The 13,915-nt window shown below is 40.8% G+C and overlaps 1 protein-coding gene across 1 annotated transcript in view; it reads right to left on the bottom strand.

Moving 5' to 3' along the window:
- hnf4b (hepatic nuclear factor 4, beta) overlaps positions 1-10,289 on the bottom strand; it is a 56,311-nt gene extending 46,022 nt beyond the window's left edge. Inside the window, 1 exon segment of the mRNA XM_042487728.1 lies at positions 10,167-10,289. Coding sequence (XP_042343662.1) covers positions 10,167-10,289 — 123 coding nt within the window.
- Positions 10,290-13,915: the final 3,626 nt, after the last annotated feature.

The raw sequence follows: 13,915 nt of genomic DNA, 5'->3' as shown, positions 1-13,915 counted from the left end.
TTTTTTTAAAGTGGACTATCTTAAGTGGTCTTCAGATGGAAACAGAATAACTTGAAATAGATGAAAAGTAATGAAGGAAATGGCCTCCAAGGCTCCATCTTAGTTTATAAAAGACGGTTTTGTGGAGAGTGATTGTGTTCTCTTTGCCTGCAGAGGGGGATGTTGCCCTGGACATGAGCTCATGTCCTGTGTTTAAGGAAGCGATGCACTCACTACCTGCACTGACTTTTCCCCTCACATCTGCTTCATGTGTTTGCGTGCAGGTCTAAAAGCATGTCGCTACACTGTGAAAACCTGCTGATTTTGATGCTGTTTCCTCTTTAAATTGCTCTTTTTCTTTAGGTAACGCATTCAGCTCATTCAGCTCTTCACTCTCTGTCTTTGTTCATGTCATTGTATTGTTCTTGATGCAGTATGTTTAAGATCTGCACATATTGCTCTGCACTCGCATAGAAAAAAATGTAGTCTAAAGTTGAATGTAATTTAGTAATTTACCAGAACATTAAACAGAGCTTTTCTAAGACTAAGACTGATTTAACAGATTTCATTTGGTCTAAAAATGTGCAGGTAAAAAGCCACTCAGTGGAGTGTTGTATGAAACCAGACCATAAATATGAGAAATAGTTGAGGTTGAAGAATAGGCTACGGAGGTAGGAGATGAGATAGCAGCGGTTCAGATGGCCCCCCTCCTGGTGCCGGCCGTCAGAAGGAACGAAGTAGCCATTTTGTGGCGAGTGCGGTGGTGCGGTAGAGATGAGATGGTTAACACCCTTCTGCAGTATAGCCACCCTCCTCTCTCTCCCTCTAATTTTCTCTCTCTCCCTCTTTCTTTCCCTCGCTCGTTCGCTCAGTCGACTATGAAGACACTTCATCTTCCCTGACAGTATGACCACTGCTGCATGTTCTGATGCGTTCAGCATACCTTCATTGCATCATAAATAAATCAGAGAAATGACTTTTTCTTTCTCTTTCTCTCACATGTTCCTTTATCTCTCCCTCTGCTGCGCCCGTTATCTCGAGGAGTCGCTGGAAAACGGGAAATGGTGTGCTGGTGGATTTCCTGTGCGCTCCCCCTCTTCCACTGTTCTTACTGCGTGTGCGTGATCATCACCCTCCAATCCCCTTTTACATTATCTCAGAGGAAAGAAATTATTTTTGCTCCATAATGATATTCAGTTTTTGTTATGACGTTATCTGCTTTAATTTTAATTTAAATGTCATGGATGTGAGGGATTTTCTTAATTAATGTGCACTGGGGATGCAAAATACAAACTTGTATAATAGAAACAAAGTAGTGTCATTTTTCCCGTTCCGAAAGGGGGTTTGGGGGTTGCATTGTGACATAGGGGCTATACAAATAAACTTGACATGCTTTGTTATTCGTGCTGGAACCAAAAAACACACACCAACACACAAGCACATTTGTGGGGCTGTAGATTACATGAGCAGGCGGGGTAGGGATGGGTGGATGGAGGAGAAGGGGGATGCAGAAAAAGATTGTCAAGAACCACTACCCCCCCCCCCCTACTGACTCCCAGTTACCCAGTCCCTCCACCCCTTCCTGTAATCTCCACTCCTCCACGGGTAGTCTCAAACCTTGTGTTCGTCCACCACCAACCAATTACCTGGCAACCCTGCCCTTATCCCCAGCACAGGCGTGATGCTGCTGCATGATGGGGTTTTTGTATATTGAATTCCATCTCCTGGTGAGATAAAGGGTGTAGGAACAGGGCTCTGCCGCTGTGCTAGATAAGTGTTTCTCACAAACCGTTCCTCGCCGCTTCTTCTGACACTGATTGTGGAGAAAAGAGACATTGGGGATGGCAGGGGGGAGCAGGCGTGGGGGTGGAGGGTTGTTGCAGTGAGATGGGACCCAATTTCAGTATTATTTTCCTCTTGTTTTTAATTTGTTATAAAGCAGCTCACAGAGAGGAGTTGGATCCAGCTCTTAAACGCTTTCCTCTTTCATGTTTGTAAAGTCGTGTCACTATTGAGATCAATATTCAAATAGCAAGAGAATATTTTCCGAGGCATCTCTTCTTCTCATTGTAGACTTACCAAACACCAGATATTACTCTGTGGATCGATAGTTTATCTTCATTTAGGGTGGCTGTTCAATCTGCAGAGGTGACAGTTATGGGTTGAGCAGCTCTGTGGAGTATCAGCTTTTATTCAGCTTCATCCCTTCCCTCTCAGTCCTATTTGTAAGCTGTCCTGAGAAGTGTCCCTTGGTACCTGTGGCCTGAGCCAGGCCCATCTATCTGTCTTTGTCTGGCCCACTGCAGGGAACCACACACTCATTGGTTGTCCTGGGGAACAATGTAAGTGATGGACCACCGTTCATACATCAAACCCGCAAGGCATTTGACAGCGCAGGACAGAAACATTGAAAATAATGACCACAGCAATATGTATCAGAGGTTAAAAATAGAGTGCCGCAGAGAAGTGCTGGCAAAGTTGAAGCTGAGAGCTCTTCTGTGTGACCCACCCAACCCAGGCCCTCCCACTGTTTTAGAGGTTAATGGAAGCTGCCTTGAGCGCAGAAGAAAAGATGTTTCCAGTTAGCCAGAATGAGTGATATTCAACTACTTGGACACTAATATGCTCCAATTGAATTTCTCCCTTTGTCAGAAGGGAGTCTGTCCTGCTGTGGACCCTCCCTCACAGCTGTGCCCTTGCCTCTCTTCGCTCAACCAGCACTGAGCCAAGCCCCAAAGGTCAAGTGTGAGGGGTCAAGTTTAACCTGAAACCAGACAGAGGAAGAGAGAGGGGGGAGGAGGCTGGGGTCACTTCTGTGCAGCATATTGCTAAGCACCAGTGTGCACGTTTATATTTATGAGTGTGCGGCTTTATCTGTTGTTTGTTGTTCTATGTGTACGTGTCCAGTTGTCCACTGAGGACATGCTGGGACCTGATTGCTCAAGCCACATTATAAGGGGACATAAATGTGCACAAGACCAACTGCATGTAGTGCATTGTAAATGTATCTGCATTGACGGTCTACAAAGTCAACTCTGTGTTGTTGTTCCTGACAATGTTTGCAACATTGTGTAGTCCTCTTGTCTGGCAATATGGCAATGTTCTTGTATACTTTTCGCAAATGAAATCGAATAGTAGGCCTGCAGGAAACAAAATCTGATCATAAGCGGTCAACAGAGATGTATCCTAATGCTCTGTGTGAACTAAAATCGGTCTCAGTTGTATGTAGACACACACTCACTGTTTATATCTGGACACATGATACTAGAGCAGGGCCTGTGTACAAGGCTATCCTATTGCTCTCACATGTTAGGACCTTTACAGAGCAGTGAGTTTGTGTTGCTCTCTTGTTTAATTTGGTAAATTGCTTGTGGATCTTGAATCGGTTCATGTACAGAAACATCTGTCTCTCTCTCACTCACTTTCTCTCCAACACACACACTCACAGCATGAGTCAGCCCACACCTGGAACAGATAAAGGGTCTTTCATGTTTGCGGGGCTATCCTGAGGTCAGTGAGGGCTGGTGTTGAGAGCTAGTTTTACTAGGAGAGAGTGGAGCTGGAGAAGAAATGAAAAGAAACCATATATATCCAGGTGTTGCAGAGTTAAGGAAGTTTTATTACTCTACAATTCCTCAATTCCTTCCTTGATTTCTTCCCCCACCACTGTAGAGATACCCCCTTGGCATCATACCTTGCCCATCTATTGCTCAGTTGTCTTTCAAGTAAGAAGATGGATTATAGTCTGCTTGGTGCCTTTTGAATTATCAACAGTACAGCACATAGATAAAAGTCTATGTTTTTGTCAAGCTGCTGTTTCAATCTTGTTTCGGGCATTTATGGGAGTGCTTTTTGTTGATTCCCCCACCGAGTATTAACTTCTACTATATTAACCTTTATCCTCAAGGCTTTTGTCTGTCAGTAACTTTGATATGATACACAGCCCATCATAAGTGATGTTTCTAAACTACAAACTCTCTAACACCAATAAACATACACAGAAAAACAATGGAAAAAAAATATGTATAACAAACAGTAGCACACACAGATTAAACTTTGCACATTTGGAAGTATTACTACTATTACCTGTATCCCTTTACATGTGAATTTTAAATAAATAAATTGATGAAGAGGATTTCTGTGAACTCCACATATGTTTGAATTTGATCCTTAATGTGTAACTTAATGTGTAAGCCCATTTTGGTGATATTGCTAAAAAAACATTGTGAGGTCTGCTCTCCAAACCAAATTGGCCTGGTGATGCTAACTACAATGGCCGATGCCATAATGCAAAAGGCACTATCTTGAGTCAGTTTTAGCTTTTTCTTTTCTAAACTGTCGTAGAAACATGGCAGTGTTAAGCTCATTCTAAAGTATTAAAAAAAAAAACTTTTTTTCAGGTGATTATATAGCAAAGAAAACATATATGTTTTATTATATTACATTTCTGCCAATATATTCCCCTACATGCTACACACTGGACCTTTTAATATGAAACCATTCTGGATAAGCAGCAGTCTTAAGCACTGTTACTGAAATGTCCTTGTTTCAAATCCAGCCAGGGACACACAGCATGTTACAGGTCAAGCACCTCTTTATTTTACAGTTCCAGTGTTTCCTGTCACTCCATTGCCAACAGTCCAGTAAAAGTAAAATGCCTTATAAATTATCTTTTGAAATGTCTCTTATAGAGCTGTTTTGCCTTGAATGCCACAGCGGGAGGTATATACATTTCTTTTGTGCTGGAGGAAACGTCTGTTTATGTGCTCATGTAAGTGCACGCTATAATACGTGCGAATGAAAGGACTGAATAGAGCTCCCCTTGCCCAGTTTCTTACAGTAGTCTGTGGGAGAGTGCTGGAGTGGTCCGTGACACCCGTATCCCTGTAAAGTTTCCGGTGCAGGTGTAATTCCCTGTAAAACGCCCTATAATTTACTGCCCTTTGGGAGCACACTGTCTCAGGGTGTGAAAATCAATAGGATGGCGGAGAGGGATTGGGCACAGTGTCTATGCTCAGCCACACTATGGCAGCAGTTAGGGTAATTCTGTAATGGCAGGGGATGAGGTTCAACCTATCTAACGCTCTATCTGAAGCAGATAAATGTTTTACAACACCATCGTTTAACCCTTCCTAACCAATCCACCCTGCCCCCAACCTCTCTGAAGGCTCTACCCAGGGAACGCCCCCCAGAGCGGAGGTCCAGACTGTTGTGATGGTAGTGTGTCAGTGTATGTATTTGTGTGTGGGGGGTTCACCCCCTCGCCTCCCTGGGTGAGCATTCCGACTCTTAATGCTCTATAACCTTGTAAAGATAGCCTGAGGCATTTTAGCATATAGCCGCTCTTCAAACCCCCCCAGTTGTTTCAGAGGGAAGCCATGCGGAAAACATGCATTGAATCTAACAAGATGCTGCATGTATAATGTAGCATATAGCAGATCATATAGACCACTGGATATTATAACCCTAATTCGGTGCACCTCTTAGCATGCAGAGTGGGTTATTTTTTTTGTATTTTAAACCAATGAGATTGATAAGGGTGATTGTAAAGGATGTGGGCTAACGAGGAAATAGTGGAGGATAACTCCCAGAATCAATCAGAATATTGTGACTTTGTTTCTAATAAAAGGACGAATGAAACCTTTGTGTGACTGAGAGCCGGAGTAAGTGTGATGGTGAGGAAATGGCTGGAGAGGGAGATCCCACGCAGAGTTACAGCCCAGTCCACGTGACGTGTCGCAGTTTCAGCAGGGACACGCAATTCATTCTGTCAGAACGGAGCGGAGAGATCTCATTGTGCTTGCCTGGATTGGCACCAACAGCATTCACTTGTTTCTGATTTATTAGATAGCCAAGGAAATTAATTTTGTTCCAAAATGCATGGTCGGAAATTAGATGGTGAAATTGTGTGAAAGAATCAGTGATTGTTTTCCCCCCCGCTATCCCTCCGGAGGTACTGATAACTGCTGATCTCTGTGACACCATTAATGAAAAACTTATTCAGATTGAGGAAAAAAACTGTCTTCAGCGATGTTGTAATTAACTTGGCTATCTCTCCAGCCCTTAATGTGATTTGAACCGCCCATTAACATTCCCCCAAAAAAGCTGGCCACTAGCACTCAGGTCATGGCTGGCTATGGACCTTAGGAAGTTCTGCCCTCCATTCTACTTCCTATTCACATGTCTGGAGATCCGGTCCTCCAGAAAGGCAGAAGTGATTTGCACAGTTGGAGTAGTGTAACCACTCATGCTATCATATTCACTGTAGCCAAAATACTTAAAAAAAAAAAAAAAAAAAAAAAAAGTAAAAAGAATAACCCTTTCTTTGCACATTTTGGTTGATGTTATTAATATGCAGTAGTAGGGCTGGGCAACATGGAGAAAATCAAGTATCATACTATTTTTGACCAAATACCTTCACATGAATATTGTGACAATATTGTAGGGCTTGAGTATTTTTGCTTTTGCAAAATATTTACGATAAATAATCAGTAATATAATGGATATAATGACTAAATGGGTAGAGGCAACTAATGGATCTGCTAGAACAGTCTGATGAGTTCAGAAAAATTCATCCCTTTCCTGTGATGCAGCCTTTGAAAGCAGGAAAAAAAGCAACACTTATGTTATTACAATGTCAAAAATCTAAAATCTATTCTAATATCATGACATTGATTTTTAATGTTGATATATGTCTCAGTCCTAATATGCTATAGTATCTAAAATTCCTTAGATGATGTTACTATAATTAATACAATACTACATGGGATAGCCTGTATGATTTTGACTAGAGAAACAGAATGAATTGAAAGGACATTGAACTGTTTGTCGTGGTCATTTGACTGTTTCAAAAGAAAATGGCGTCCGTAGTAAGTTGTTATGGGGACAGCACACGTCAGTGGGGCCGTAAAGTTTGTCACGCTGACTAATTCGAGAACTCGAGAAAAAATACAACCGTACACAAATCAAAGCCACCAACCCAAGACATTAACTTGATTGCCTCGTTAATTCATTTATAAAGACGCTTCATTCAAACTTGACAAAAACAGAATAAAACTCACTGAAATGGTTTCGGTTAACGTTAGTCTTTCCATGCATTGTGCCGACAATCACCAAATCAGGTTTGGTGGAAAAATAAACCCTGACATTAAAACTGCTGCCTCTCTCTGCAGCAGCTACCATACATCATCTTTCCACAAACATGCAATTAATGGCAAGAAAAAAAAATGTACAGAAAGATTTTAACAGATTGCTAATTCGAAAATGTATTACTCCATTGTACTTTAGATCATCACTGCAAAACCTCCCCTCAGCAATGTGTGGAAGGTCACTTTTGAAATGTAATAGGTTAAAGATTAGTAGTTACCCTGTAAAAAAAATGTAGTAACAAAGTAACATAACCATTTGACTAACTTTATCAAACTAATTAAACTGATTACATTAGTTTTGATTATTTTTCTAACAAATGTTATAAACAGCGCATTAAAGCTGAAAAGACCTAAAAACATAAAAGCATAAATGTTGCGCTCAAACTTGCCTCAGTGGCTTTGCTGAGACAAAAATATGTCGAATGAAGGCATTCCTGCACGACAAAAAGATGTGAAGCAACAGTATGAATGTTTTATTCAACATAAACTCTTTTCTGAAAGTATTCTTTTTCATATGTAACCCCTATGTACTCATTTATATTTTGATTAGTAACTGCAATTTAATTGTATCGTTTTTCTCAGTAACTGATTACAGTTGCATTTTTTTTTGTAATTTAATAACTGTATTGTATTTATATATAAGTGGTTACTCCTCAGCACTGCCCCTCAGTGAGTTTGCAACTTGCTGCAAGGTTTTTTTTATTTGTAAGTTTATATGGAGGTTACCCCGCTACAGTGGTTGCAACGGCAGTGGTGCACATAAAAATGGCCACCGCTCAACCGTCCTACTACTCTGACTTTAATGGTAATGTCTGTCCTACTCTCCCTCTATTTCTGTGAACTCTGCATTGTGTTTTAGTAATAGTTTCACATTATTTGTCGTAGTGGTCACACTTAATCATTAACCATGCCCATGGACGATCACATTCATTATCTGCCAAAGTGTGTCTCAGCAGCTAATAGCAAATACAATCTGAGTGTGATATGATTGACTGTGGAGAATACCTGTCTCATATTTTCAACCCATCAGCTGTTTTATTTGTTTATTTATTTTTTACCATAAATGGTTATCTTTGCCCAGGATGTGCAAAGTGAGCCATGTTTATGTGAAAGTTAGACGTGAAAGGAACTGGTTAATTATGATTATCTGTTAGTCTTTCAGGCGAACTTGTTCCTTTTGCATTAGTATATTTTTGCTAAGTTAAATTTCAGGTTATATATTCAAAGCAATGGCCCTCTTAGCACTTTAAATGTTTTAATAATTGTGAATTTGAGAGTGCATTCTTTCAGTGCATCTCTTTCTTCATTTGGCATACTGTGTTTATTTGCCCCGTCCTAAGGGTTAAAGGTTGTCAGAAGTGTGTTTTCTCTTTTCATTATCTTATAGTTTGTGAAAGCTAAATTCAAAGAGTTATCTATCCACCTTAGCTCTCAGCTAACTGAGCATACGGGAATATTTACAGTGACCAGTCTACTTTAGTGCTTACAAAGGTTTTGTGTCTACATATAAATAAGAAGAGCAGAAGTTTTTTTTTATTTTGACCATTTATCCATGAAAACTGACAGATTGCCATAAACATCTAACATATGTAACCATACAAAACTTACATCACACTGCTATAAATTCACACTAATCCCCGCCGGATATTTTATAATTCACTCCTATTCCCCCGTACTTCTTTTCTGCTACTCTACCCCCAGCATTTTGTCCTCCACCATAGCTGTTCCACCATTTTCTTAGAATTGAATGCAAATTGGTTAAAACACTGATCAGAACTTATTACAAAATGGAGCCTTGCTTAGAGAAAGAAATGGTGCATCACTATGAGAGCGAGGATAGAAGGGGCTGGGGGAGCGTGAATGTGGGCTAGGAGCGGTGGTGGGTGGGGCTACTGTGTGTGTGTGTGTATGTGTGTGTTTGAGGGAGGCGCTCTGTGGCGGGGATGGGAAAATTAGATTTATTTTTTTCATGGGGTGAAGAGAGGGAGGATGGAGGAGGGTTGTGGGGTTCAGTAATGGCACCTCACTGTATTTTATATATGTACAGATGGAAGAAAATGAAAATGTTTTCTGAATAGGTTTTCTCCATTCATTTTTCTTTCTGTTCTTATATGTGTGTGTGTGTGTGTGTGTGTGTGTGTGTGTTTCTGTCTGCACCTTTCTGTCTGTCTGCATTTAACCCACCCAGATCCACCCCCTCCTCCTGCTCCCCTTTTTTCGCTGGCAGATCCCCAAGGTTATGGCATGTCTGGACATCTAATCAGGCCAAGTCTTAGTGCTGAATATGTTGTGCCCCTCATCCCCACACCCTATACTGTTTATCCTACACCTGCCATTATATATTCAAGCCTTTGTCCAGTCACTCCTGCACACCCTGCTGTGATAAATGAACACGACCTTGGAACATAGAAAGGTTGAAGAACAATGATTCCACTTTTTATGAATTCATTTTTTCCTATGTAGCCTGTGTTTAGCAAGTATAGAGGTAATGCGTATCTTGCTCTTGTCTAAAAAAAGGTATGCATTTGAACATTTCAAATATATTGAAGCAAAATTGAGGCACAGGATACATATTGGAGCCATTATGGGTAGTTAGGTAGTTATGTCTCTTGTCCCTTTGACCTAAAAGAATCATTTTTTGCGCCTTGTCGGTAGTAATAAAAAAGGAACAGCTCCCTTCTGAATGTCACCTCCTCATTTCTCTGAATTGTTAGATTTTAAGTCATGCATGCATGCATCTATATATGTTTCTTCATGGCTTTCATGGCAAACATTGTAGGATTTTCTGGCAAATTTGGCAAAAGACATGACAAGGGCGGCCTTTTGAATCTGTCAGAGTTTCAGTATTGTAATATTTCAGAAGATGTGGACAGTTTCTCACTGAAAGCAGTTTTAACAGTTGACATAGACTCTGTTGTTGACCTTTTTAGTAAGGGGGGAGACAGTGCTCCCTCCTTAACCTTCCCTCAGCAGACAGCAGTACTCGTTCTTTGCCAGTAGATGGTGTGCCTGGTTCAGGTTTCCTCGGTTTCCACTCACCGAGCCTTGCTTGCTCACCCGTGACTTGTGAAAGCGCTCTGGGGTAGGCCTCCCTAACCTATCATCCCGCACCCCCCTCAACACCCCTCTGAGCACCCCTTCCATCTCTGCCATCTCCCCCATCGCCCCCCCTCGCTCTGCATCCAGGGGGCAGAGTCACCGAGGTGGCAGTTCTAACAAGCTGCCGGGGACTGCACTGCTCAAATGAGCCAAATCAAAGAGAAAAGGGGGAGTTGGATAGGTAGCGCCATGAACCCCCTGCAGAGAACAACCATTCTGATGAATATGAAATGAATTTGTATTGCTTGACATGATAAGCCCAAGGATAACCCTGTGCTCAGTCGACATCTTTACCCTGACATCCTTCAGACATTAAAAGATGCGCCAGAAAAAAAACATCAACAAAAAATGACTATAGCAACGACTGGCCAACTAGCCGTGAATTGTTTGTGGGCTGACGTTTGATCAGGAACATAAGAGAGTCACTGAATTGCAAATTAACAGGATTTCTGTTTTGTTGTGGACAAGGTGAAGTGTTCATCTAGCCTTCCAGTGTGTTCCTGTCCTTCTCTCGGAAAGGACACGGGGACAGGTGGATGACTTAGGCACTACAACACCAGTTTTTTTTTTTAGATTCATTGACTGGTGGACTGGCATCAATAAGAGAGCACTCCTGTACCAGCCCCCCACCCCCCACGGCCCACCCCCCTGTCTCCATCCTTCATTCTCTCTGCACCTCTCTGATTCCTCATTTCATTTTGTGGTGCAGTTGCTATCCCTCTGCATCTTGCATCTCTCATGGGCTGTCTTCTCAGGGTCCGTGATGAAATGGCGTCAGGTCACTCAAACAAAAAACACTGTACACAAGATCGTGGAAAAACCCTCCATATTGCGTCCTACGCCTTCATGCAGCTTTAGTCTGTCACTTCCTCAGCACACATTCAAACATGTGTGAGTGAGCATGCACATGCTTGCATGCAGACACAAATGCACAAAAAGTCCACGTGCACATACACTCATGTGGTAGCTGCACACTTCATTTAACACATACAGATGCAGGGCTTTATGGTTTTCCTAAAGCCAGAAAACAAGGAAGTGCACATTGATTGTAAAAGCCTGTGTTATCATTTATGTTCACAAATGCTCCTGGCATGGAAGAAGAGCCATTGAAATTGCTCATCCAAGAGAAGGGAATAGGAAACGTTGTGTAAAATAACGTGAATGGTAATGTTTCAGTTTTATGCTCCTATTTCATCTATGTATGTGCAGTCTCAGAGCCCTGAACCTAGATTTCACAATGATTTCACAATTTACAAAATGTAATGCATACAGAAATTACAATATCTGTAGTGTTTTCTCTCCTTCCTTTTCTCCCTCTTGGTGTTTTTTTTTTTTCACAGTGAATATGGCTTCACCTGCAGTAGTCAGCCTTTTATTTTGTGCAAGATGTTCTTTTGGTACATTCCCATCTGAGAGAACCCAGCATAGTTATCTAAAAGTAATGGAACGTGCTTGTATACGCAAGTCAGTAGAGCCCATGGTACTGCTTGGGCATGAATGTCTCTTGGTGCTTTTATTGCTATTCAGTCGTGTTAATGTCCTTTTAGGGTTAGAAGATGTAAAGTGACTGGAAATATATCAGAATCCTTGTATAGAAAAATATATGGGTAAATAGCAGTTGAATGCAGTGGTTAAAAGCTGAAAATGTTTTTTTCAGACAGACATATTATGAGTTGTTCCCTAATTATTTTTGTCTTAAATTGATAATTTGTGAAATGCATGGAAAAAGCAAGAAAATGTCCTCTTGCTGAAATAAAAATGAGACATACACGAGGCAAAACTGACCGCAACACCCCTCATGATGTCATATTTTAAAATGCCAAACTGTTACGTAAAAGTGTTTTCCTTCTCTTGTTGTCAGAGCAATTTGTTTTAGACACAAGTATCTCTCTGGTACTTGCACCTTGCCTTGTTGACCTTGAGAAGGAACCACTGGGCCTGTGTGTTTTAGTAAGGTGCTACTGACTTCACCTGTGACCCCTCTCCAAACAGCAGGTCAGAAAGGCACTGAGGGATACTGCCACTGTGTAGTTTACTGTGGTGCACCGTCACTATATTACCTCTGGCCTGGGCTGTGCATCTATCAGCCTCCAGATGAGAGCAGAGAGCCTGTGTTTTCCTCTGTGCCCTCTTTCGAATACCTTTCCAGACACAGATGTTTAGTTTGTCTTCATCTCTGTGCTGTCAGATTTACCTCCGTGGTCTTCCATCCAGAAATTGTTAGGGGAGTTGCATCACACATTGAGAAACTTTTTCTTTGAAGGAGCAACATGTGGTGAGGTATTCATTAACAGTAAGATGTCATTTAGAACAGCTGAGGAAAAACTATAACACATTGTTGATGCGTTGATCCTGGTTGGTAACTCATTTCCTCGTTGCTTTTGTGAGCATTGTCTTCAGACTGAATGCTGGAGGTGTTTTTTGCGTTTGGTTTTCCTGAGTGGACACAATAAAAGCAATTTCTCTATAAAGCCACTCAAACATGGAGTGAACAGACAAAAGGGATTGGAGAAAATCTGGGCCACAGCAGAATCCGGCGTGCCCCTCTGCTAACCTCCTCTCAAACAAACACAGCAGCCATTTCCTCCCTCTGTCCCTTGAGCCCCTCGCCCCTCGCTGAAGCACCAATTCAGCCGGCTGCAGCACAGGTGTTGTGACGTGTGCCATTTCTTTCCTATTTCACATTGTAGTAAAACAGCGTGTTATCTCAAGTTTTTCACAGCATTCATATGGTGCTGTGCATATAAAACAATTTTTTTCAAACTGGTCTTTCATAAAAGTGCATGCGGCAAGGATTTCTGATTTGATGTAGTGTGTATTGTCAGTCTCTTTTGTAACGGTGTGTTTTACACCTAAAAATTAAAAGCATGTCAAAAAATATTTTTTAAACAATCAAAGCAATAAGGTATAATTGTATTTGTATATCCTACATTTTCTAAAATTTCCTATGAAAATAAGATCTCAGCTGCAATCAATTTACTGATTGTTTTGTTTGACAAAACACTTTACCTGCTGTGTATGTAACAAATCAGAATTATGTTAAATTATTACATCTTAGTTTTCTGCTGTTTTTATTTTGACATGCTTTACTGTTTATTTAAACCTAACTGAGGGACTTCCCCCTCGCTGAGTCTAATGGTGTATTTTATGTACAGATGCATCTGGTAGGAATCAGTTGACCCCGCCGAGGGAGCTGAAAGTGAAAGAGGCTGTTATGCTTTAGCACTGGCCGAACTGCCAGAGTCACAGCCCGATTGGACTAAATCCCTGGCGTCGCCGCAAAGTCAAGCGTGATGGAAACATGCTTGACTTTGCTGTACAGTGAAAACACCACCAATGTAATCCAGCAAATAGGAGAAAATATTCCAGTGTTGTCCTTCTGTGGACAATTTATATAATTTCAAAAAATTAATCAAATAATAAATTCTTGTAATGTAATTTAACATATATTTCTTTAATTATTTTTTCTGCAGCAATTAGATGGGGAGTATTTTTAATTATTGTTTTATTATTATCTTAATTACTTAGTTTATCTTATCCCTTTATTTTTATTTTCTTTTTTTACAAAAACAAAACAAAAAAGTAAATTATGAATATTAAACTTAACAAAATATTTGTTGTATAATATACATTTTATGTGATGTTTTATCCTTTCCAAATTCTGAATATTTAAATGTAACGTGATTTAT

This window comes from Plectropomus leopardus, chromosome 1 (assembly GCF_008729295.1).
Source record: "Plectropomus leopardus isolate mb chromosome 1, YSFRI_Pleo_2.0, whole genome shotgun sequence".
In the NCBI taxonomy this organism is placed as follows: Eukaryota; Metazoa; Chordata; class Actinopteri; order Perciformes; family Serranidae; genus Plectropomus; species Plectropomus leopardus.
Note: the sequence above shows the minus strand (reverse complement) of the source record. Positions and strands in the feature narration are given on the sequence as shown.